Source organism: Macrobrachium nipponense, chromosome 13 (genome assembly GCF_015104395.2).
Source record: "Macrobrachium nipponense isolate FS-2020 chromosome 13, ASM1510439v2, whole genome shotgun sequence".
Classification (NCBI taxonomy): domain Eukaryota; kingdom Metazoa; phylum Arthropoda; class Malacostraca; order Decapoda; family Palaemonidae; genus Macrobrachium; species Macrobrachium nipponense.
The window spans coordinates 93378166-93403165 of NC_087206.1; the positions used below are offsets into that span (position 1 = coordinate 93378166).

The 25000-nt window shown below is 36.8% G+C and overlaps 1 protein-coding gene across 1 annotated transcript in view; it reads left to right on the plus strand.

Moving 5' to 3' along the window:
• The window catches only part of LOC135225392 (uncharacterized), a 242422-nt gene that overhangs the window by 193238 nt on the left and 24184 nt on the right, over positions 1-25000 (plus strand). Inside the window, exons 3-6 of the mRNA XM_064264727.1 lie at positions 1596-1711; positions 7549-7716; positions 10521-10658; positions 12157-15136. Coding sequence (XP_064120797.1) covers positions 1596-1711; positions 7549-7716; positions 10521-10658; positions 12157-15136 — 3402 coding nt within the window. The remainder of the gene's footprint in view (positions 1-1595; positions 1712-7548; positions 7717-10520; positions 10659-12156; positions 15137-25000) is intronic.

A 25000-nucleotide genomic window follows, 5' to 3' on the forward strand; every position in this document is an offset into this window, starting at 1 on the left:
AATTCGCTCTACCTCGGAATCAATATATTTTCATATATGTTAATAGAAAGTTAATTTTTTTAGTTGATAATATTTTCGTCCTCTCGTAGATTCGAACCAGCGAACAGAGGAAAAGTCAGGACTTGTTGGCCGAGTCGGTAACTCACTGAAGTCCTGAAATCTCCTCTGTGCGTTGGTTCGTATCCACGAGAGAACGAAATTATTATCAACTAAAAAAATCCCCTTCGTTTAACATGTATGAAACTATATTAATTCCGAGGTAGAGCGAATTGGAAATTAAAGGACATTTGTAGCTTAATGCTTGCATATGAATCACGGTGATGTGATAAAAATCCATAGAAATATATATATATATATATATATATATATATATATATATATTATATATATATATATATATATATATATATATATATATATATAAATGTAAGGCTGCATAGATTTCTACAGAGATATGATAGATAAATAGAGTTGTGTTAAATATGTCAATCCCGAAACAGACAGGACTTCAGCTTCTGGTGGAATATTGTAATGCAAAATGCAGAATAACAGAGAAATAATAATAAATACTTGGAATACTGTAACTGTAAAAAAAAAAAAAAAATTCATCGTTGGTTGACCATTTTTGTTTTCCTGTCTTATCTGGGATCGAGAGAGAGAAAGTTACAAGGTCTTTCCGAACGCATATTATCTTGCTGCATCGAACGGCCACTAACAGCTGAGTATGACATTTTGTTGCAGAAATGGTCTGTGGATATCTTTTTCCGATATAAATTTGAGTCAACTCGCTTTAGAGGACACGTTATTTTAATAAAAATACATTTTCACTGTCATATCAGTGGTTGTAATAGTGATATCTGCCGATATAGTTCGCTTATAGTTCACCAACAAAGCAATTTATGCACAACCAGTGCTATTGGCAGCGTGTTATCGTTCGCATGCTGTATATAGTCAAGAATTTATTCGTCATACTATTATTAAAATGGAACACGAGCACGAGTTCCCAATTACTGTGTCGTCGTCTACTTTGAAGGAGAAAGTGATGAGTTGAGTTGAGTTGAATATAGAATTTAGGCCAAAGGCCACGCACTGGGACTTATGAGGTCATTCAGCGCTGAAATGGGAATTGACAGTAAAAGGCTTGAAAGGTGTAACAGGAGGAAAACCTTGCAGCTGCACTGTGAATCAATTGTTAGAAGAGGTTGGAAAGTAAGATGAAGAAAGAGAATATGAAAGGAGGTACAGTAAAAGGTCTGAAAGTGGTTGCAGCTAGGGGTCGAAGGCACGCTGCAAAGAACCTTAAGTAATGCCTACAGTGCACCGCATGATGTCTATTGACGGCACTAACCACCTTCGGTGGATAAAGTGATAGATTACATAAGGTAAATGTCGTGCTCCATAAATATCAACCCATTACATGAAAATCAAATTCCTCAGAATTCAGGAGTACCGTTATGGCGATCTAATATTACCATCCCATTATATGAAGAAAATAATTCTCAGTGATTACAGGATAACATTTGGGTATTCTAAGATGAATGAAACTGCCATTAACCTAACCCTAGGAATAAAAATATCTATTTTCTAAATTCCAGGACCGATCCTGCGGTATAGCATCTTGGAAGGGAACGAAGAAGGACTCTTCAAAATTGATGAAGTCACTGGCGTCATCTCCCTGGCAGACTCACTGGACTTCGAAAGGAGAGATAAGGTGAATTGAGAGAGAGAGAGAGAGAGAGAGAAAGAGCAAATACGATCCTTCATGCGAGGATTCATTCCTTAATGCGAGGGGCAAATTCATTTCGCCTCTCTGCTGATGTCTCCTGAATTTCAGGTGTATCAGTATTATTCATTATTCCCTCATAATCATTTATTGTCACCATTTCCTTTTATTTTCTCTCTCTGCAGGCTGATTTCCCATTGGGGTTCTCTTGAGTTTATTATAAGTCTGTTGCATGTCGATGTGGGGTTTCAGCTGAAGATTTAAAAGAAAATAAAACGATTAAATGAACGGCCATTCATTCAGGGATACTCATTCACATAGAGTCAAGTAAGTATGCTGTTGAGGCCATGGACAATTATGTAAAACAAACACGAATTCATGAATTGGCACCAACTCAGACAATGTCACATACAAAATACATGCGCACATAAACAAACACACACACACACACACACACACACACACACACAGAAACACAAACAAAGCACAATGGCCGTTTGGGGAAATCCTGATGGGAACCCATATTGACAGAGGGAGCGCTTTTAATCCCTCCACACTGTCACATGATGGCAGCAGCATGTTCTGCCATTGAAATATATATTTCAGCAGAACAGACCATAGCCGGTGGCTAAGTGAGTTCACGTTTCGGCTGTTACGTTGTTTTCGTGCTTAGCGATGGAGTGTTTCCGTGTTGGGACGGAGTTGTTTCACCCTTTATGATGATTGGTGATATTTGGTATCTGTATTTGGTGACGCAGAGTATATCAGTATTTCGGGCCATTCCTCCTGTTCTGTTTATTCACTGCAAAGTTCAGGTTTCCACTGCCTGGCTTTTCTTGATAAATTTATTTGTTTAACTGTGAAAAATGAATATACGAGTATGCTGGTATTTTCACTTTAATATTATACATTATATATTTCACGTTTAACAGAACGGATATGCATCTACTTCATTCACTTTATTAACGAAAAACACAATAAATGAAGCTATGTTTTCCTATCTATCAGCATGCATTATGATTATGGATGACCTCACTATAACAATCGTAATTCTGGTACATTTCCTTTTCACTAAATGTCACTTACTAATATCCATTCTTCATATTTTCTCTCTTGAGCCGCTATGTTAATGTATATCAACGATCTTAGAGTATATCTATCATTTGCCGACTACAGTACGCCATTATCACCAGTTCTTAATCATTGATAAACTTCTGTTCATTAACCAAATCGCAACTAATGGCTAGAAACATCTGATTCTCCTTAATAAAGAGGGTCACTAAGATGGGTAACCGGATGCCCTTCTTTACCCCAGTCCTGACGAGGACACAACCAGAAAAGTTACAAGATTCAGGGAATACAAGTTGGAGAAGAACGCCCAAGCCTGATAGAGAAACAAAAATCAGTTCATATATTTCCTCAGATTTACTCCTCCAGATAATTAACACATTGACTAGCATAATGGCAAAGGACAATTTTCTCTTTCGTTTTTGTTTACTGTGCTGTGAATGGTCTATTAAACCATCTCTCTCTCTCTCTCTCTCTCTCTCTCTCTCTCTCTCTCTCTCTCTCTCTCTCTCTCTCTCTCTCTCTCTCTCCCAATTCCTTTGACCTTTGTAGGTAATCCTGTACACTACGCAGATATGAAATCTGGTCCCATGAGGGAACACCGGGGATTTTGGCTTAAGCAGATTATTCTAAAATTTGGTAAGACTCGGGAATTCCAACACTTTCTCTCTCTCTCTCTCTCTCTCTCTCTCTCTCTCTCTCTCTCTCTCTCTCTCTCTCTCTCTCTCTCTCTCTCTCTCTCTCAAGAGAGATGGATCCTTCGTGAGCAAACTTGGAATACAATATTCATGAGCTTCGGTCCCCTTCCTGGAATTTATGCAATACATTTGATGATACATTTCTTACTCAATATGATTTCAACATTATCTGACCCAATGTCTACCATTAAGGTAAAGCAACGGAACGCTGATGAAAATACCCCCAAAATATGATGAGATATTTACTAAGACAAAGGCAAATGGGAAAAGAGCCCTACATTCTTATCTAGCCTAGACCAGAAGAAAAGACGGGGAAAAAATAGTGGTGGTGGTGGTTTACCATAGAAGCGAAAGATCGCCATACTGGAGGATAGAATGTTTTGATGGTCAAGCGAAAACAGGAGGAGGGAGAACATCAAAGCTTAGCAGGAGACGGGAAGAAATAGTCACAGCATTTATGTACCATGTCAAGTCATTTCAGTTCCGTCTTAATTAGTGTGACATAATCTGGAAAGTCCGTTATGTACCTATTCATATCTTTATGTACGAAGGAGAATTATAGTTTTAAATCTTAACCTTCGAGTAACTTACCAAAGTAAAAAAACTTGAAGTTAACTCATTTCATTGATGTAAAATCTTATAGACGGGCCAAAAAATTATATATATATATATATATATATATATATATATATATATATATATATATATATATATATCAAAATAAATATATATATATATATATATAAATATATATATAAATATATGATATATAAATCATAAATATATAATATATGTATATATATATATATATATATTTATAGTTATATATTATATATATCTATATATGATATATATATTATATCATTATCTATATATATAATATATATATATATATACATTTTTCGGTGAGCATAGATTTAAAAGTAGGTTTTGAGTTACGGGCTGCTCCAGGAGCAAGAGCCGTGCCAGCATAAGGCTGGCTTAATCTTGAAAGAAGAAGAAGAAGAAGAAGAAGAAGAAGAAGAAGAAGAAGAAAGTAGGTTTCCACTTAGCTGCATTTACATTCTCGTAGGCAAACGATACTGAGTTAATTTCAAACAGAATTCACTCATTATGTTATTGAAATATTTGGATTTTGAACTGGGATATAATTCTACCCAAAGAAAAGGAAATATCTGCTGGAAAAGATGACACCTGGTTTATTGGCAAGGATGCACACGGGAGAGGGCGAGAAGGGACAGACCCGGAATCTCTCTCTGCAGGTTCCTCCATAGATTCAGATCGGGGATCATCTAACCATACGATTACCATATGAATGCTGAAGTTCGTCAAGTTATGGAAACGAGCAGAAAGGAAAATAGAGGGCTGCGTAAACAACGAATAGAAAGGGAGACTTCTAGGAATAAGACAAGTGAGGGGGACCACGAACATAATTGTAAATTGTAAGAAATGATGAATGTGAAGGCATCAACTTCTTGGAAAAGGAGCTCGCTTAGGGGGGGATTATAATTTATAGTTGTGATGGACCCTTCCGGCTATCTTATCGTTATCGTTCCTCACTCAACTGCCAGTTTCTGATATTGGAAAGCGATAGAAAAGTCAGACATCAGTCTTGAAATTAGGTCCTATAAAAACCCACTGTCCTTGATTTGAAATCATTTAAGTTAAAGAACCAGTGAAATAAGCACACTGGGTGCAACTAAACATATTGCTGGGAAGTGGCTTAAAAGATTTATTAGGGTCTTTATTAATTTACTTATTTATTTATTTGTGAAAGTTTGAGTGGAAGCGTAACAAAAAAATGTGAATAAAGAAATGCGGCAAAAATTGTCGTTAAAACGACATGTAGTTTTCCAAATCCCTTAAGCACCATGCCTAATTCTTCTGAATGGGCTGTGCCAAGTCTTTCGTGTTCCATGTAAAGCCGTTTCTTCCATTAGGTTCCTTTAATGCAATTCATTTGCATACTATACGCCCCTTTCAGGACGCAACCTCAAACATCTATCTATATAATTCACCACCTGGGTCCTTTATCTAATTTCACTCGTCGAAGAACATCAGATCTAATATTGTTTATCTAGTATTAGCCGTGCCTGACTTAGAAATGGAGCTTCCGAGAGAGAGAGAGAGAGAGAGAGAGAGAGAGAGAGAGAGAGAGAGAGAGAGAGAGAGAGAGAGAGACATAATTAAATTGGTTTGAAAGTTTCTAAAAACACAAAATTCGATATGCAACCCCACAACAAGATTTCCTTTGAGCAGTCTTGCTCTTTTTTTTTTTTAGTTCATTCTGAACATTTAATCTCGTAAATGTATGCAACACTTTGTTCTTAACCAGTTCCCAAGCATTATTGCTGAATTTTACAAGCTTCACTGAGTTTTAATATCAGGTAGACTTGAAACAATTTCAATAGTTTCTGTCCATGGTTTCAACATTCTTTTTTTTTAACGATTGCAAATGAAAACAGTTTGTGAGTAGAGGCCACAAGAATAATATAATTAGTCTCACGAGTCTTAGCACCTTCCTTGTATTAAATATAAATTTTAATTTAAGGATCCTAAGACACTATTAGATTTATTGGCTTAAGATACATAGTTTTTATATTATTTACATATGGAACTATTTTCATATTATTTACGAATGAAATAAATGTTGGGTTCATTATTTCCATGACTTAACATTGCTTTCCTCCCTTTTGCATTAACATGTCACAAAAATTATGGTGTTGTTTTTACTCTCACAGATAGCAAGACCTCGTTCTTAGCTACACTTTCCTTGGCAACTTTACGAGAAAACTCCCCAAGACAATTAGACAAAAAAAAAAATTAAATATTATGATTTACTAAAACGTAGCTAAGAATAAGAAAATAATTGGTCTCCTCCTGTGAATAGGAAACAGTGATTCTTGAGCTAATCTGACAAAGGAAAAAGGAAGAAACAATAAAATAAAACAAGGAATAACCATGAATAACCATAAATAATGAACTCCATCCTTTAGGATGTTAAATTACTCATACAATGTTGGGGGGCGGAGGGGGGTGGGGGTGGGAATGAACTACTAACAATAAAAAATTCTGGATAATATTTCACGCACTCCTAAAATATGTAAAAACATTATATGAACAAAAAAGCTGAATATTCTCGTTAGTGGTTAAGATTACCAATAAAACACTCGATCAATAATTAAGAATGGTGGACGAGGATAATAACTGAGCCGGAACTTAAGAAGAAAATCACTTATTCAACAAGTGAAAATAATGAACAATATTCCTTCCGGTTCTCAAGTTGGATCTAGATAGGCCCCGTCCACGCGGTCGAGCTTTGGCCGACGAACTTTGTCCGATGTGACGTCAGAAGCGTAGAAACAGCGAGAAAAGTCAGAACTTTGCCGTGGTTTCTCCGGTTATGACGTCACATCGAACAAAGTTCGTCGAGCAAGTAACCCCTGAGGGTTTTATCCAGATATGTATCGTCCTTTTGGGGCGCTCTTAGTTAAAAAGTTCAGTATATCTTAGTTTAACTAGACCACTGAGCTGATTAACAGCTCTCCTAGGGCTGGCCCGAAGGATTAAATATTTTTACGTGGCTAGGAACCAATTGGCCACCTAGCAACGGGACCTACAGCTTATTGTGGGATCCGAACCACATTATATCGAGAAATGAATTTCTATCACCAGAAATAAATTCCTCTGATTCCGCGTTGGCCGAGCCGAGAATCGAACTTCGGACCACCGGTTTGGCAGCCGAGCGCGAAAACCACTCGTCCAACGAGGAACTGGCGCTTTTAGTACATGCCCGTTGGGGATGACCATAAAAACATAAACAAAATCCTGTAAATATAATGAAGATGATAATATTATCCGACAGAAATATTAGTCCTAGATAACGACGTCCAAACTTTACGGGGGTCCACTATCTAGAAAAGGTCCCTTGGTTGTTACGTCAACATCCTCGGCTAAATCATTCTCTGCCCAACTCGAAATAAGTATCCGCATTCCCTTCGTTCCTAAAATCACACATACTGGACACTTGATAACGGCCTTTAACTTGTCTTTCTCCAGCACGAGTTGGTGGTCTCTGCGGAAACGGCAGAAGGGGTGACCGGCAGCGCCAAAGTTCGGGTCGTGGTCGAGGATGCCAACGATTCGCCGCCCGTTTTCCTCAGGTCGAATCCAGTGGTCACCGTCATCGAGGACGACGATCGACATCTCCCAGCCGTCATAGCTCAGGTCTGCTGCTCTTGAAAGCTATGTGTCATCTGCCAATAACGCTCAGTTATACCTGCGTAGTTATGCCTGTTCAGTCGGCCTGTGCAGGCAAAACTGAACCCGCTAACGTTCAGTTATACCTGGGCAGTTATGCCTGTGCAGGCAAAAGTGAACTTTAGTGGGTTCAGTTTTGCCTGCACAGGCCGACTGTCATAACATACCAGATATAACTGAACGTTATACATCACGGAATTTTAGCCAATTCACTTTCACGTAAAAAAAAAAAAAAAAAAAAAAAAAAAAAAAATTAGATTTTAAACGTTTAGGTATGACGGAATAGTTAGCAGCTTCTCGCAGCATTATTCAACCTCGCCGACTTGAAATTGCATAAATATCGGAAATTTCTTCCATTTCTAATTTAACTGAATAAATGTTTTTCACAATTTTGGATTTGGTCTCCTATAGGATAGTACCTGGATTTTTTTTATACATAGTGTTATTGAACAACTAGTTACTTTCCAGAGCACGATTTTGAATTCGTCTCTAATAAACTTTTTTTTTTTTTAATATTTAGCATTACTAAATAACTGGTAGCTTATTAATAATGCAGACATTTTGTAGCTTTCTTCAATGTTTAACATTAATACTCTTATTGCACGATTATTAATTCGGTCTAATTTGCTTTATATTATTGACGAATGGGTCGGATCTCTGCAAGATTTTCAGCTTAATCTGTCTCATAACAAACACATTTATAATTTTGTTCGATTTTTATCGTTGCTGATTAACTGTTGCTTTTCCACGTATAATTTTTTTCTTTTACATTACCTCTTACTTTCACTGGAGGAGTACAACCTTTGGAGTATAAATTACTCCCCACTGGCAAAGGTTTGCAGAAATCTACGAACTTCTTTGCTGTCTTGCTATAATATCTGAATTATTTTTCTTAAATATGCATAAATCTCAGTTGTTCGTTTTAAGTATATCGTAATTGGCCGCCGTTTTTGGAATATTCCTTTTTTGTCTAAATTATCGAATGAATAGTTGTATATCTTTACATGATTTTTAAAATGATCTCCACTGTGACATATAAATTTGTTGATGATTGTTGGGCTTTTTAGTATAAACAAATAGATGGCTGCTTTGCTTTGTAAGATTCTTTAGTTTTGATTCCTATGTACCTTACGAATTCTACGGTTTTTTTTCCCCCAAGATTTTTCTTATATTTAAATTCAAGGCTAAGTATGCTTGCAAAGCTATTAAATTGTTTTCATATACGACTTAATCATAAGTTCTAGAATTGTCGTCTTTGATATGATGCCAAATTATCGGTTGCTTCTCTTTGTATGAGCTTTAGTTTGGTCTGCCTTGTGACCTACAAATTCTTAAATGTTAAATTTTTTTTTTCTTTAATTTTCAAATGTATAGTTTTAGTTTACACTGTTTTACAATGTATGCATTCTGTTATTTCTATTAGCATTAAAATTTAATATACGCAGTTTATTTGTTTCTGGTTGCACGATTGCAACTCTGCATTCTTGGAAACGAATAGATTTTGGAACATTCTCTGATTTTTATCAGAGCAGAAAATCGGTTCCTTCTTTTGCTCGATTTTCAAATTCAATTAAGCTACAAGGCAGAAATCCTGGAGATTTATTCGGATTCTACTGTTATTGAATAACTGGTAGGTTTTCTTTACGAATTATTTTTATTTCAGATTCCATTTCGTTTCAAAGTTTTAAATCATAGCTGGATCACTTTGTACGATTTTTATTTTTCTTTATTCCTTAAGACTTATAGCTATTGGAAATTTGTATGGTTTTGGTCTTTTAAAAGTCTAATAATAACTTCTTGGAACGATTTCAGCTTAGTCTCCAATACGACTTTTAGATTCTGGAATTTTCTTCGAACAACAGTATTTTCAAATAAAAGACTCTTCTCTTCCTCCAGTCTTTCGTTTGCATTCTCTTCTGTTGTATAGGATATCATTAGTACTTTTTCAAGAAATTGGGGTTTTAGTTTTACCTCTTCATAGAAGAAGAAGAAAATTCTATCACCAAAAGAGACAACTCCTGTCATTATGAATAAAGATATATTACAGACAAAAAGAAAAAAAAATATTTGTCAGACTATTACAAAAGAATTTTACATCATTGTCAAGGGTAAATATCTATCGTGTAAGAGAAAAATCTCCGAAAGAACCCGAATTAAAAATTTCCTTTTATCAAATTAATAAAATACTTGAAGGCGACAGCAGCAGTAGCAAAAGCAGTGGAGTAATAGTAGCAGAAATAGTGGCGGTAAAAGCAATAGTAGTCGTGCTGATGTCCTTGATTTCGCAATAACTATCATACAAAAAGCCTTATTGGTTAATCACCAATAAGATCGTACCATATGAAAGTAATAACTATTCTAACGATGATAAGTCAGTACTCTGTTTAGTTGTTGTGTGTCTGCTTTAAGTATTTTATGAACCTGATGAAAAGAAATCTTTAGTGCTACTTTTTTTAGAGATTTTTCCTCTTACCAGATCAGAATTTACCAGTGACAATGTTGTAAAATTCTTTTGCATGTGTTAATATTTTTTTTTGTCTGTAATATATCTTGATTTCCTTAATATTGTTTTTGTCTGTAATATATCTATGTTTACAATGATAAGAGTTGTCTCCTTTCGTGATAAAGCTCCTTTTTATTCCGCTTAAAGTTTTCTAAAGTTTTCTAGTTCTGAAATGAAGAAGTCTAGAACTAAAACCGTAACATCTTGAAAAGCAGTCATTCCAACCTCTCTATGCTAACTAATACACGCTTCTCTTATCCTGTCTCAGGTCACTGCGATGGACCTCGATGCTTTGGATGAAGATGGCCTCATTTACAGGGTCGCGGGAGATGGCATAGACGGGTACCCGCCGGATGAAGCCTTTTTCACCATCAACAAAGATACGGGTGACCTCATCCAGCTCAAGGTATGTTGTTGAACGTCACTAAAATGACAACCATTTAAAAGCATAAAGTAGACAAATTACTCTACAAAGGCTTCACCTAGCATGACTGCTAACTGTATGCGTGCTCTCTTTGGCTCTCTGCCCTCAGAGACTTTGTTCCTGGGCCAACTGGCCTTTGAAGATAGTTGAAGAGGATGTCGATTGAAATCATTTCAACACGTAAAAATGAGGGAGGAGGTGCTGTGAGAAAAGGCACATAAAACTGATGAAATAAACAATAGCAGTTTGATATTCTAAAATCAACCACGTATACTATATATATACTGAGACGACGACAGGAGAAAACCAGGAGAAAATCAAGTGAAAAAGGAGCAAGTCATGCCATAAATCTATCATTCTCGAGAGGGTATGTGACAAAGCAGCCAAAAGAGAAATGAGATGCTATTACGAAGACACAAGGACCCGATACGAGTGTACAAAAATAACGACTGATATCCTGAAAACCCAAACGGGATTTTCCATGAATAATGTATTTAACCAGATAATATCTCAAAGCGCGTGAGCAGCAAAAACTATAACTGATAAAGTTAAGTTGATCATTCCTTATAATTGATAGGCAGAATACAAAACACATTTCATAGACCTTGAACTTTCTTTCAAGATTCCTCCAGCTGTTTTTCACCGAAATTATTTAAAATAGGACTTTAGAGAATGGAAAAGAATTTATCTCGTAGTTATCGATTACCAGCGATTACCTCTGAATTATACATCTACTGAATTTATATATTTTAGTGAAAAGAGATAATTTAACTACAACAAATCTTCCTCATTGTCAATGATTTTTTGCGTAAAAAAAATAATTTCTGACTAGTCTAAGATTTTACAACTCTTGTAAATAATCTATAATAATAAAATCCGAGTAGATCTTTCTGGTTTGTCCGCCCCTGGTGGGGGTGCGGTAGGCACAGGATAAGGACGGCTGGAGAGACATGGCACATCCACCCTCCTCCTGCAAACCTGTTAGTCCGCTCTAGGTGGGGGCGCGGTGCGTAAGTGGATCTGAAGGGTAAGGGAGACATAACCGGCAGCGCCGGGTTCCAGCGCAGTGTACCATGCGCCATCAAGCTTATACTTGAAAAAGGGTCAATATCAAAACCAATGTGATGCTAAACCTATAATTATTTTTCCATTTTATTTCTAATGTAAGAAGCAAACAAGAAAACTATGCTGATTCTATCTAAATACAAAGGGTAATGGATATATACAAAAATAACAGAAAAAAAATTAATCAAAATGGTTGGTGAATCATTCGAAATTTATAATTAAGTCATAGAGATTTATTTTCATGCATTACAAATGTTAATGAATTGCTGAATCAATTTAAAGGTCCAATTTAATGAACTACAAAAGAAACAATTAAAATTTCATGCAATCATAATGAATACCGTTGAGCACTGATTATTCAGTCACTAGAAATAGCAACCATTATTAACCATTCCATATATTTCTCATTTTTAAGGCGCTGGATCGAGACCCACCTCATGGAAAAGGCGTCTGGAAGCTCAGGGTTGAGGTGGCAGACGGTCAAGCGCAGAAGAGACACCAGGAAAAGAATAACGGCGTTTTCGACATTGAGCGCGGGAGTGAGACCGCAACCCAACCGCACTGGAAATATTTCACGAAGGAAGACGACTTCATAAACTCCTCGACAGGACCAGACGTCCTCGATGAGGATAACGCCATTTTAGGAGAGCGTTTCACAGACAAGAGAAATGGGAAGGGGCCGAGAACAGCAGGTGAAGGGTTAAGAGACGCAGGCAGCAGCAGCAACGTCCGGGGCTGGAAAATAACAGGGAGGCGGCGTAAGGAATCTCCCGACGAAGAAAACGAAGAAGAGGAAGAAGAACAGGGAAGAACAAGCTTAGAAGCAGCCAAAGAAAACGCAATATGGGACCACAGACAGAAACGACACAGCGACTCCCAGGTCACGGAAAACGACGAAACTTTCGTTTCCCGAAACAAAGGAGACAATTCTGACAGAAGTCCAGACAGGGTTCCATGGGAAGTATCAGAGAGGTTCACAGATAAGACCAACAGACGTTTGTTCATAAAAAGGAGTTATTGGAAGGAGGTAAAAGGTGACCCCGAGCCGCGCAAAAACTTCCTATATCCCAACTCGTACCAAATCTGGCAAAACATCGAGGGCGATCGGCATCAAAAGAAACAAGTGGTTACGAGAGAAGCCCAGAGGCAATTCTGGGTATCAGCGGACAATCGACGATATCCCGGGAGATACCAGACGGCAGATGACCCGTGTTCCAGAAATGGCCGCAAGAGGAAATGCCGATATCGATATAAAAAGGGCCCAGGGGCCTGGATCAGACATAACGGCTCAGAAAATGATAGAATTTTGTCAGGGGATATTATAAGGGAAGAAAACGAGTTGAACGAAGAAAACAAAACCATACGAATAACGCGCGTCAGAAGAAAAGCCAACGAGAGAAGACGACGAGATAGCTTACTGGAACATGATTGGACAGATGAAGGGGGAATAACGAACCGTCAGAAATGGGGGAAATATAAGCGAGCACCACTCGCCAGGGCGCAAACCCAGGGAAAATCTTTCCCGGAAGGGAAATTGGGTGCCGAAAATTATATTCTGACCTGGGGAGTTCTGAGAGGCGTGTCGGAGAAAGAACCTCGACATTTGCAGGGATCCAGGCTGAAACGAATGAGATCCAGGGAAACTCAAAAAGCTTTAGGGAAAAATCAGGTGAGGTCATTAAGACATTTCACTGCGAGTTCTTTGGAAGCCTCCGTGAATGAGGGAGATGATGACGATGAACTCGGTGATGTTGATGAAGGCAGTGGGAGGGAATTGGCAATGGTGACCTTGACACGTGGCGAAGGGAGAGACGGTGAACCCTCTGCTTTTCTTGGTGTAAAATCTGGGAAACTACATGGCGAGGCCGGCGGAAAGAATGATTCTCTAAAAGCAAGAATAATAAATAGAAAGTCAGAAAACGCCCGGAAAAGGAAGGAGAGCCGAAAGAGGAGAAACATAAGTTACCACATGACAAGAAGAGGAGACGGAGGCAATTCTAGAAGCCGCCCAAAAACGAGCAGCATTACACAAAGACCGAGATCGCATTTCAGAAGTGAAAGGTCAAACGCGAGGATTTCATTCAAGGAAAGAGAAGACAAGATGAATGACCAGAAAAAGAGGAAGAGGGAGAGGAACGAATTTTATCTAGATCACAAGACGAAAATCAGCTCTAAGCGAAATGAGGACTCGAGAAAGCAGGAATCAAGCAACCGCACCCTCTTTTGGGAAGAAGGGGAAATGCCAGAGCGGAAGATAAAATCTAGCTTCCAGGGCGAGTTAAATACCGTAGGGAGAACAAGCGACGAAAATCCCCTGGACTCTGCTATTCAAACATTTCAGAAGACTCAGGTGGCAGAGAAATTACACAACGTCAGGCACAACGACGTAAAAAGAGTCAGTAAGAGAAGGGCTATGTTGAAGAGAGGGTACGGTGAAAACAGAATCCCCGCCAAATCTTTAGGGGTCACTAAGCTACCCCATATCGGTAACTATGGTTTTCCCGTAATACCACACGATGGAGATGGGGACAAGGAGAGGGAAACGAAGGGACATGGTTCTTATTTCCATGTGCTCCATCTCATGGGACATACTGACTTCAGTCTAAACCAAAAGACTGCAGCGAAAAGAAACAAAAATATCCATTTATCTAGACAGAGGATGGATGGTGACAAAGATGAATCTCTTGACAGACTCTCTGAAAAACCTACATATACTGACATATATGATGATACGATAAAATTAAATAAAACTCTATCAAACCTGACATGCGTCAACAAACAGAAGAACTATGCAGATATTTGCAATCATTCAAATGTTCAGTTCACAAATAGCTGGACGGCAATAGTCCGCCGAGATCCAAATCTCGAACAAACAAAACTCCCCAAATCCGATGACATACAAAACGCCAGAGGAACCAACTTCCCTTTCCACATTCTTCCAGCAAAAAGTAACGAGAAGATAGAAAGAGTGAACAGACAACACAAGTCTCTTTCAGAGGAGCCGGAACAAAGGATATCTCGTGAGACGAAAGGGTCCCTCAAAAACCCCAAGTCTCTGGTTTTCCCCCGTTCGAAAGAGATAAACCATTTTCGTAGAAGCTTCAATTCCTCGATGGACAGTTCATCGCATCCTAAAACTAAGAAAGAACAAGGAACTTTCGAAGGACCGGCGAGCTCCTCTAAAAAGACCAGAAAACCCCGACGACGAGAACTCCATCAAAACGGCAATGATGAGAGCTGCACCAGGGCGGAAAATGGTAATTCCGGAATCGGCCCAGGCCGCGTTCACAAAGTGACAACAACAGTAACTATAATCGTGAAAGACATAAATGACAATGCGCCCGTTTTTCCCGAGAGCGTTATAACGGGAGAAGTTGAAGAGAATGGCCAGCTTGGTAAGTAGGAATGAATTTAGTTGCACGTTTTGCCATCTTCAGTTAAGATTATGTTCACAATGATTCACTCACAAATGCACGGCGAAAATGTTCTAATACACACACACATATTCATATATATATATATATATTATATATTATATATATAGAGAGAGAGAGAGAGAGAGAGAGAGAGAGAGAGAGAGAGAGAGAGAGAGAGAGAGAGACAGACAGACAGACACAGAGAGAGAGAGAGAAAGAGAAAAATATATAAAATATAAAATATAATATATATATGTAAATATATATATAAAAGTAAAGCCTCTCACTTTAGATGACAGGAAGCAAACACACGTTTACATAGGCATGCATTAATATATATATATATATATATATATATATATATATATATATATATATATATATATACTATATATATATATATATATATATATATATATATATATATATATATATATATATATATATATATATTATATGTATATATATATATATATATATATATATATATATATATATATAATATAATTATAATCTGAGAGTGTATTTTACAATATCGGTAACCGTAAGGTATGACAGCGGAAGCACGAATGGTAATCTTCATGCAGACGATTATAATCTAATATATTTAATATTATGGTGCGTTGTATAACATCATCTATGCTACTCAAAGGTGAGAAGTCTAACAAACAACAATTAAAAGGTTGCAGATAAAGATGCATCGCAGAAAACGATCAGCTATTAAAGAATAACGAAATATTTGCGCGATACAATTGGTATATTTTCGGTATGTTCTTTATCAGACCTCCAGCTTACTAGGGACGCGCGCTAAAATTTACCGTCAAATAGCGCGTTGTGTCACCAACGAAAATTAAAATAAATACGTTTAGTTTATTATAAATAATTGTTGTGTGCTGTTTAACATGCACATTATTTTTTTTTTTTTACATTTTCATTCGAGTGGATAAATCATAAATATCTTATCTTAAAATTTCTGTATCTTTAATTTAACGCGAAACACTTTTTCAGACTTATTTAGGCTTTTTCATAGGGTTTTCCTATCCCCCACACGAACAAAAACAGTAAGAACAACAAGAACAAAGTAGTTTGTAGGATTACTCCCGAGTAAGAGAAAATAGCATGAGTTTACGAATGAAAGGTGAATGAATACGTTTTATGATTCGATGAAGAGTAAATTACAATGAAAAGAATGAAATGGAGGAATTACAAATCAGGGGGAATTTACTCCTCGAACTCATCCCACGACGTAATTAAAGTTATTGCTGTTTTATACTGATTCAGAACATATCCATATCTGAAGTATACTTCTATGGGAACTCTTCATCCCTCTAAGCAATAAAACTAATTGCACGTGCAATGATGCACTGTCCTCAGAAGTAATATATCCTGTCGTTGATGCAAGTAATGACGCTTTCATAATGTATACTTCCTTCGCTAATGGATAGCTTCATGAACTCAAGAGGAAACGGACTTAATCAATCAACGGGAGTCTATTTCAGTTACTGTTACCGCTGATGCTTCTGTCGCTAGCGCTATTCTTGAGACATTATCAATTAATAATATCAATTAGTAGTCTGTTGGTCTATTAACTACAATGCAGACTTCATCACCCTATTCATCCCGGTAATGAATAAAATGTGTTACAGTCAATGCCGTGTATATGAACTCTCATAAAACTACTGGTTGATATACCAGGTTACAAATGAGGAAACTAAATACGATCATGCAATGTATCTATAAATTACTGGAATGGCAGCCTCATTTGGCCGTTGTGTGGCATTCCAAACTTGCAAACATCGAACATACATATAAAGGGCCGAAGGGAATCTTACATACTGGCCAAACACTCATGGCATTCCATGTAACACTGTAACTTTTCTAGTAATGCTACTATCATGGTGAAAAAACCTTTAAACTTTTCTAGTAATGCTGTGTAACTTTTCTAGTAATCCTAGTATCATGGTGGAAACAACCCGTAACTTTTCTAGTAATCCTAGTATCATGGTAAAAAACCTGTAACTTTTCTAGTAATCCTAGTATCATGGTGGAAAAAACTGTAACTTTTCTAGTAATCCTAGTATCATGGTGGAAACAACCCGTAACTTTTCTAGTAATCCTAGTATCATGATGAAAAATCCTGTAACTTTTCTAGTAATGCTAGTCTCATGGTAAAAAAAATCCTCATCCATATAAATGAAAATATATAATTCAAAACATATACAACGAGACTATATCGAACCTACTCAGTTCTCCTTATCAGTCGATAAGGAGAACTGAACAAGTTCTCGAAAGATCTCGTTGTATATATATTTTTATATATAAATTTACACTTATATCAATGTGGATTTCTGACTACTTTAGTGACATATAATTATGAAAGATTTACAGATAACGGGGATTTAGAATAAGACATCTTAATTAGTATAATACATATCGCTTAGTACGGGCTCCAACATATTTCACTTACTACACATCATACAGGGTGAATCGAAATGAAAAACATCCCATTTATAAGGAGTGAGAATTCATCTGGCCAACATTGCAAATAATAAGGAACAAGGGATTCCCTTACTATAACTCCCTTAATGTATTATTCGTCCTGAAATAAATGTTAAAATAATCTAAACCGAAACTAATGCAGGACAAATACGTGAACAACCTGGCCTTTATATTGCCTGCTGAGACCTCTGCAAGTCCTCCCCTAACCTAATTATTATTATTATTATTATTATTATTATTTTATTATTATTATTATTATTATTATTATTATTATTATTATTATTATTTTTTTTTTTTTTTTTTTTGCTCTATCACAGTCCTCCAATTCGACCCGTTGGTATTTATAGTGTGGGGTTCCGGGTTGCATCCTGCCTCCTTAGAAGTCCATCACTTTTCTTACTATGTGCACCGTTTCTAGGATCACACTCTTCTGCATGAGCCCTGGAGCTACTTCAGCCTCTAGTTTTTCTAGATTCCTTTTCAGGGATCTTGGGATCGTGCCCAGTGCTCCTATGATTATGGGTACAATTTCCATTATTATTATTATTATTATTATTATTATTATTATTATTATTATTATTATTATTATTATTATTATTATTATTATTATTTGTTTTATTAAAAGTAATTGCTGCCTCAGCTGCATTAATTTTATACAGGTTCTTCTCTATTTTTCTAATTATTGCTTTCTCATTGTTGCTTAAACTGGTGAGCAACGCACCGAAGGTTGACATATCTCAGTTAGGTAGAACGATTGGATTTTATTGGTAAAAATTTCAGTTGGGGTAGTCAAATTTCCGGGCATATCCCGTAGAGTTTATTACAGATAGAATTGATGTTAAATTCTATTTCTTTTCTATTCTTTCTATTCCTTTCCGGACGTTTCGTCTGAATAAACCTCAGACATCCTCTTGGGCGGAGGTAGGTGAAGGACTGAAGTGAGAAGGTGAGTCCAGCTGCTTATATTGCGGTGGCGCAGCGGGGGGCGTCGTGGGAGTTCATTTAGAAGAAGTAACAAAATGTAATACGAAATACAGAAAGAAAGAAATCAGTTATGCAGAACGAAACAATAAATTGACCAATTAATACATTAGTAGATAAAAATGTAAGTAAATTATCAAAATACAAGAATTGTTTTTTGGGGTAGTAATGCCTTGCATCTGTAATCCTGAAAAGCGCATTAACGAAGGAATTTCGCTTATCTTCGCAAATCATTATTGAAGGTGACCTGGGTTATTTCTCCTAGGGAGCTTCATCAATCAAAAGGTTTAAGATCCACTGAGTTTGATGTTTACATGCTAGTCTGCTGGTATGGGATTAGTGTTATGGCATGCCACTCAGATGTAGGTTGTTCGCGTCCCCGCTGGGCCATTAAAACTCACTGGCTCTGTATCATGATTAGTTACTGCTGCAGTGTGGGGTCTGCGGTGGGAGGTTGAAACCAACATTCTTTGGAAGCTCGAATTTCAAGTCAATGGCCCCTGTGCCCTTGTTCAAAGTGAATAGGTTTCATCTACCGATATATTATAACAATAATAACAGAAGGACTCTCATTGGGCGAGATCCTCCCACAACGGCTGATGACTGGCCCTCCGGTAGGCACAAGCAGTAAAACAGGCATTCAAACGCTTCCTCTTTGTTCCCAGGCGAGGGCAGCTCGTCTGGAGCATTCAAGAAGACCCGGTGGGGGAACGGTTGATGGCGTTCTAGGTGTTCCTTCTTTGTCTTCTTTAAAAAGGAAGCAGGCCGCTTATTGGATTAGGATGAGCAGAGGTTAATGAACTTTGGAGTTTACCCGGGTAGAGTAAAGGAGTCCAACTCTGACTAATCTCGTTAAAAGCGAACCAACGCCGGAGAGAAAGCAATTAAAATCAAATAAGAAAGAGTAAAACAGTCACGTATATTTTCTTTAAACAGAAGCAAAAAATATCGTATATTTACTATAATTTATAGTGGTGTTGAAAAAAAGACTTATATTGAAAAATACGTCAAGGGTGGAAAATTAACAGTAAAATACTATGAAAATAGTGTTAACATGTAAGCAACAACGGTATAGAGGTACGAATCTAAACTGATGGTCCAATATCTCTCTCTCTCTCTCTCTCTCTCTCTTTTTAAGAGACACACACACGCACACACATATATATGTATATATTATATATATATATATATATATATATATATATATATATATATATATATATGTACACACACACACACACACACATATATATATATATATATATATATATATATATATATATATATATAGTATATATATACATATATATATATATATATATATATATATATATATATATATATATATATATATATATATATATGTATATATACACACACATATATATATATATATATATATATATATATATATTATATATATATATATATATATATATATATATATATATATACTTTTGGTCAATTTCACAAGAAATGTTATATATTTTCAATAACCTGAGTGATCTCTTAACTTATCGATTTCCTCAGTTGCTTACATAAGTAATCAACAACAACAACAGCAACAACAACAAAGCGCAATAATAATAATAAAAGTTATAAAAATGTGCTAGAAACACCAGCTACCTTGCAGTAATAAAAGGTACGAACACCAACCTGAGGGAGTGATAGAAAACGATCAGGCAAAAATCCTATGGGACTATGGTATCAGAACATGTAGAGGGATATGTGCTAATAGACCAGACGTGACGTTTATTGACAAAATCTAGAAGGAAGCATCACTCACTGATATGACAATACCATGGGACACGAGAGTAGATGAGAAAGAACGAGAAGAAATTGATAAGTTCCAAGACCTGAAAATATAAATAAAAAGGATATGAGATATGCTACTGGAAATTGTACTCATAATCATGGGAGCACTAGGCACGATCGCAAGATCCCTGAAAAGGAACCTGGAAAAACTAGATGCCAAAGTAGTTCCAGGACTCATGCGGAAGTGTGTGTTGTTAGAAGCAGCGCACATATTAAGAGAAGTGATGGGCTCCTAAGGAGGCAGGATGCAACCCAGAACCCCACAGTTTAAAAACCACCCAACCGAATAGGACGACTGTGATAACAATACTAATTATAACACTGTTCATAATCTTCACTGTTATAAAGAACGCTCACATGATACATGACTGGATTGCTATGCCACAATCTAATGTGAATTCGAAGTCTCGTTCAAGTGCTTTCCAGTCACGATGAGGCTTTGCAGCCTACAGAGAGAGAGAGAGAGAGAGAGAGAGAGAGAGAGAGTTAATTCGCTATTATCAACTGGTCCCCTGGTATAGAGGTTAGTGCCGTGACATACCGCTCAGATGTTGCAGGTTTGCGTCTCCCCCAAGGCGACGGAAAATCACTACTCTGTATCATGATCAGTTAAGCTGCAGTGTGGGGTCTGCGATGGGAGGTTGAAACTAACATTCTTTGGAAACTCGAGTTTCAAGTCAGTGGCCCTGTGTGTTTGTTCCGTGCGAATTGTTACATCTACAGAAGTTTGTATGGTGTTTTTACATTGCATGGAACCAGTGGTTATTCAGCAACGGGACCAACGGCTTTACGTGACTTCCGAACCACGTCGAGAGTGAACTTCTATCACCAGAGATACACATCTCTCACCCCTCAATGGAATGCCCCAGAATCAAACTCGCGGTCACCGAGGTGGCACGCCAATACCATACCGGCCACGCCACTGAGGCGCTTTCAAAGGCTTTGAAACCGTTATGTAAACAGGTGCCGTGGCATCTGGAATACTTAACTTTCAATTCTTATAAATGCTTATAGACTCGCTAAGACTAGTGCTTACATGTGCATGCTTTCTTTTCAATCAGTTATAAAGATAAATAAAATCCATAAAACTAAATTCACATACAAGCGCATAATATATATATATATATACACACACACACACACACAACCACACACATACACAACACATATAATATTTATATATACTCATTATACTACAAATGTTTATTATTAAATTCACGATGTTTCGGGAATATCCCCGTAGGGGGATTATCAATGATGGGTAATTTTTTAAAGCTATAAATGGATTGGTACCAATTCATTTATATCTTAAAATATTCTATTTCGGGGATAATTCCCCTTCGGGAATATTCCCGAAATAGCGTAAATTGGATATTAAACGACATTGGTAGCTTAATGATTGTATTTAATTCAAGGTGGGGTTAAAAATCATATATATTATATATATATATATATATATATATATATTATATATATATATATATATATAGATATATAGTACTTTGCCGTATGGGATGTTAAGCTTTGTGCTTTTCTAAATATTTAGGTGCGTTGTCCTTCTGAAAAGAAAAACATTATTTTTATTTCCAAGAAAATATACAGAGAAATTTTTATTTTATTTATGTGGTCTAGATCCCAGATCCGTGATACTTGAATTTCAGCCATCTACTGCTTAGCCACCAAGAAAGGTGAGCTCTTAATTACAGCATCTGACTATACATAAACCTGTCGATAACGCATATTGTACTGAAGACGAAGTGAACTTACCTTTTCACCTTTAACTACCGTGACAGGGAAGGGGGTCTTCAAAATTCTGTGTACCAACAACCTACACAACAGGCTGAACCCGTTTACAATGAGTCTGAATTTAACTTTGGCATAATTAAGGCAATTACCATTCCTGTACCGAAGCCATATATAATTTTCAAAGGCCAAACAAATTTTGTATCCCTACGGCGAATAGGGAGACAGGAAGAACGGCAGAGACAAGCACCTGCAATTTGATACAAATTTACCAACCTGGCATCCCAGCCTACCGAAGATAGTAGTATAGATGAAAAATCACGTTTCTGTTCTCAATGTCAACTTTAGTTCTCACTAAACAAAATGGAAAGGTAAAGACGAAGAAGGTGTCTGAGTTGTAAAGAGATCAAATTGTCACAACATCACTCTCAACACTGACGGAATTTTTATCATATCACCGTGATTCATATACAAGCATTAAGCTACAACTGACTAATAATATCCAGTTCCCTCTACCTCTGGAATAATATATTTTCCTTTATGCTAACCGGATGGGAATTTTTTAGATGGTAACAATTGTCCTCTCGTGGATTCGAACTAGTGCATGCAGGAGAAATCAGGACTGCAGTGACGCCCTTACCGACCAGGCCAACAAGTGAGGCATAAGTTAATATCGACTCCTACCTACAAATCAATGTCGAACTCAGGTATTTGTAATTAGAATCGGTATCAACACACCTCTACCATGCTAACAGCGTCGTACGTTTGCCGCAAGTAGCCATATTATGAATTTTTATCACATCACCGTGATTCATATACAGGCATTAAGCAATAAATGTCCTCACTTGTTGGCCTGGTCAGTTGTGGTGTCCCTGCAGTCCTGGTTTCTCCTCTATGAGCTGGTTCGAATTCACGAAAGGACGAAACTATTATCAACTAAAAAAATATTTTGTTTCTAAGGTAGAGCGAATTGGATATTAAAGGGGATCAATGCTTACACGCACACACACACATATCATATATTTATGTTTGTGTGTGCATGTGTTTTTGCTTTGTGTGTTTGTGTAATATGCGGTTGATTAAGAATGCCTGAGTAAGAGCGGAAGTTGTTTACATATGATATAGCATGTACTGTCGGCCAAAAAACTCGTGGCAGAGTTTCATAATTTTTCGTTTACTTGCCTGACGCACGATTCTTGCCTTATTTATCGATTTTTCTTTTCAAAGATGGAAGAAATCGTATGTAATGACGTTAAAAACAGTCACTGATATCTTTAGAACATTATGTTATGTTATTGTGTAAAACTATTTTCCATATAGCAAAATTGACGTGAACGAAACGAAGTGATAAAAAACGTCATATCTCAACCATAGATATACATTACCAAATAGATAGGAGACACCTATCACTAGTAGTATCGCATAAACATAGTCCTTAAATTATCATTTCAATATCAACTTGAAGGTAGTTGAACTATTCCATTTGTTAAATTTTACAGAAAACATTGGAATCTCACAAAAAGCTATCAAATTTACAAACAAAAAGAAAAAATAACGATATCCTAACAGTGTAAACCAGGCAACCTCACCCTATTGTTTTTGATGTTATGTGCACGGGAATCTAATGTCAATGTGTCATTTATCGGTCTAAGAAACATCCCTCGATGAGCGAGAGACAATTATTGCACTGCATTCGGTGCAAGTTCCCGTTGGAGAGATATCAAGAATGCTTAATAAACCGGAAAATCATACATAGATGAATCAAATTGTTTAAAGAACGACAAAATTTAGAACATGGGCCTAGAGGTGGAACACCTCAAAGCCCCACAAGAGAGCAAGTCAATACAGTAGTGTAATACGTTGCTGAGCAACATTCATTTGTGAATTTTGAATTCTAGTGCATCGTCACGACATTGCTGAACCAGGAATCATGACTAGCTCTACGCTTATGACTGGTGTCTGATGAATACTTTAGAGGGAGAGAAAGAGATTTTTAAATCTCCACTTAAAATCTTTGATAGGTGTCTAATGAATAAGTCGAATGAATAAGCAAACGTATCTTTGATGGATGAGAGATTCAGTTAGGCTTACTCTTTTCGTTTTGTTTTTTATCGGTGGCCAGTGAATACCACGGATAGGGAGGGAAACAGTTTCAATGATGCATGCATTTTTTTTTCTTCAAAACCTAAAGAATACATTTTATTGGGAGATACTTTATTAACATCGGCCTAATCCCTCCATCACTCCTATACGCCACCTCCGCTCTCTTCTACATCTCAGGCAACTCGAGCCGACTTCTCACTACGAACTCCATCGCTTGAAAGCATCAGTAATGATAACGGTTATTTTAAAATTCCCCGCACCGACAACGGGCGCCTTAAAACGCATGTTTATAAAATATTTTCTGTTCAAAGAAACTTCATCTTTCATTCCCCAAAATATGTGCATACACTCGTGTTACACCCTGTAGCCCTCAAAGAGCAACCCTTGATTAAAGCAGACTTGAAAAAAAATAATAAAATAAAAACATGAAATAGACTTAAACGAGAACGTCACCTTTCACATTTCTTATCCTTTCAGCTACTTATAATATGCTTATGTAGTAGGTCGAGGTATACATGTGAAACTAATTTGAATTAATTTCTAGTTAGAAGAAATGAATAGCTACAGAAAGATCAACCTAAGAAAGCTTTAATGAAAGCAAGCCTTTCTTAATGTATTCGTCAGTTTTGACTCCCACAGCTTTCCAACGTGTCCAAATGAAACAGGGTGATATGCAAGGAATTCGATAAAAAATAAGACTGA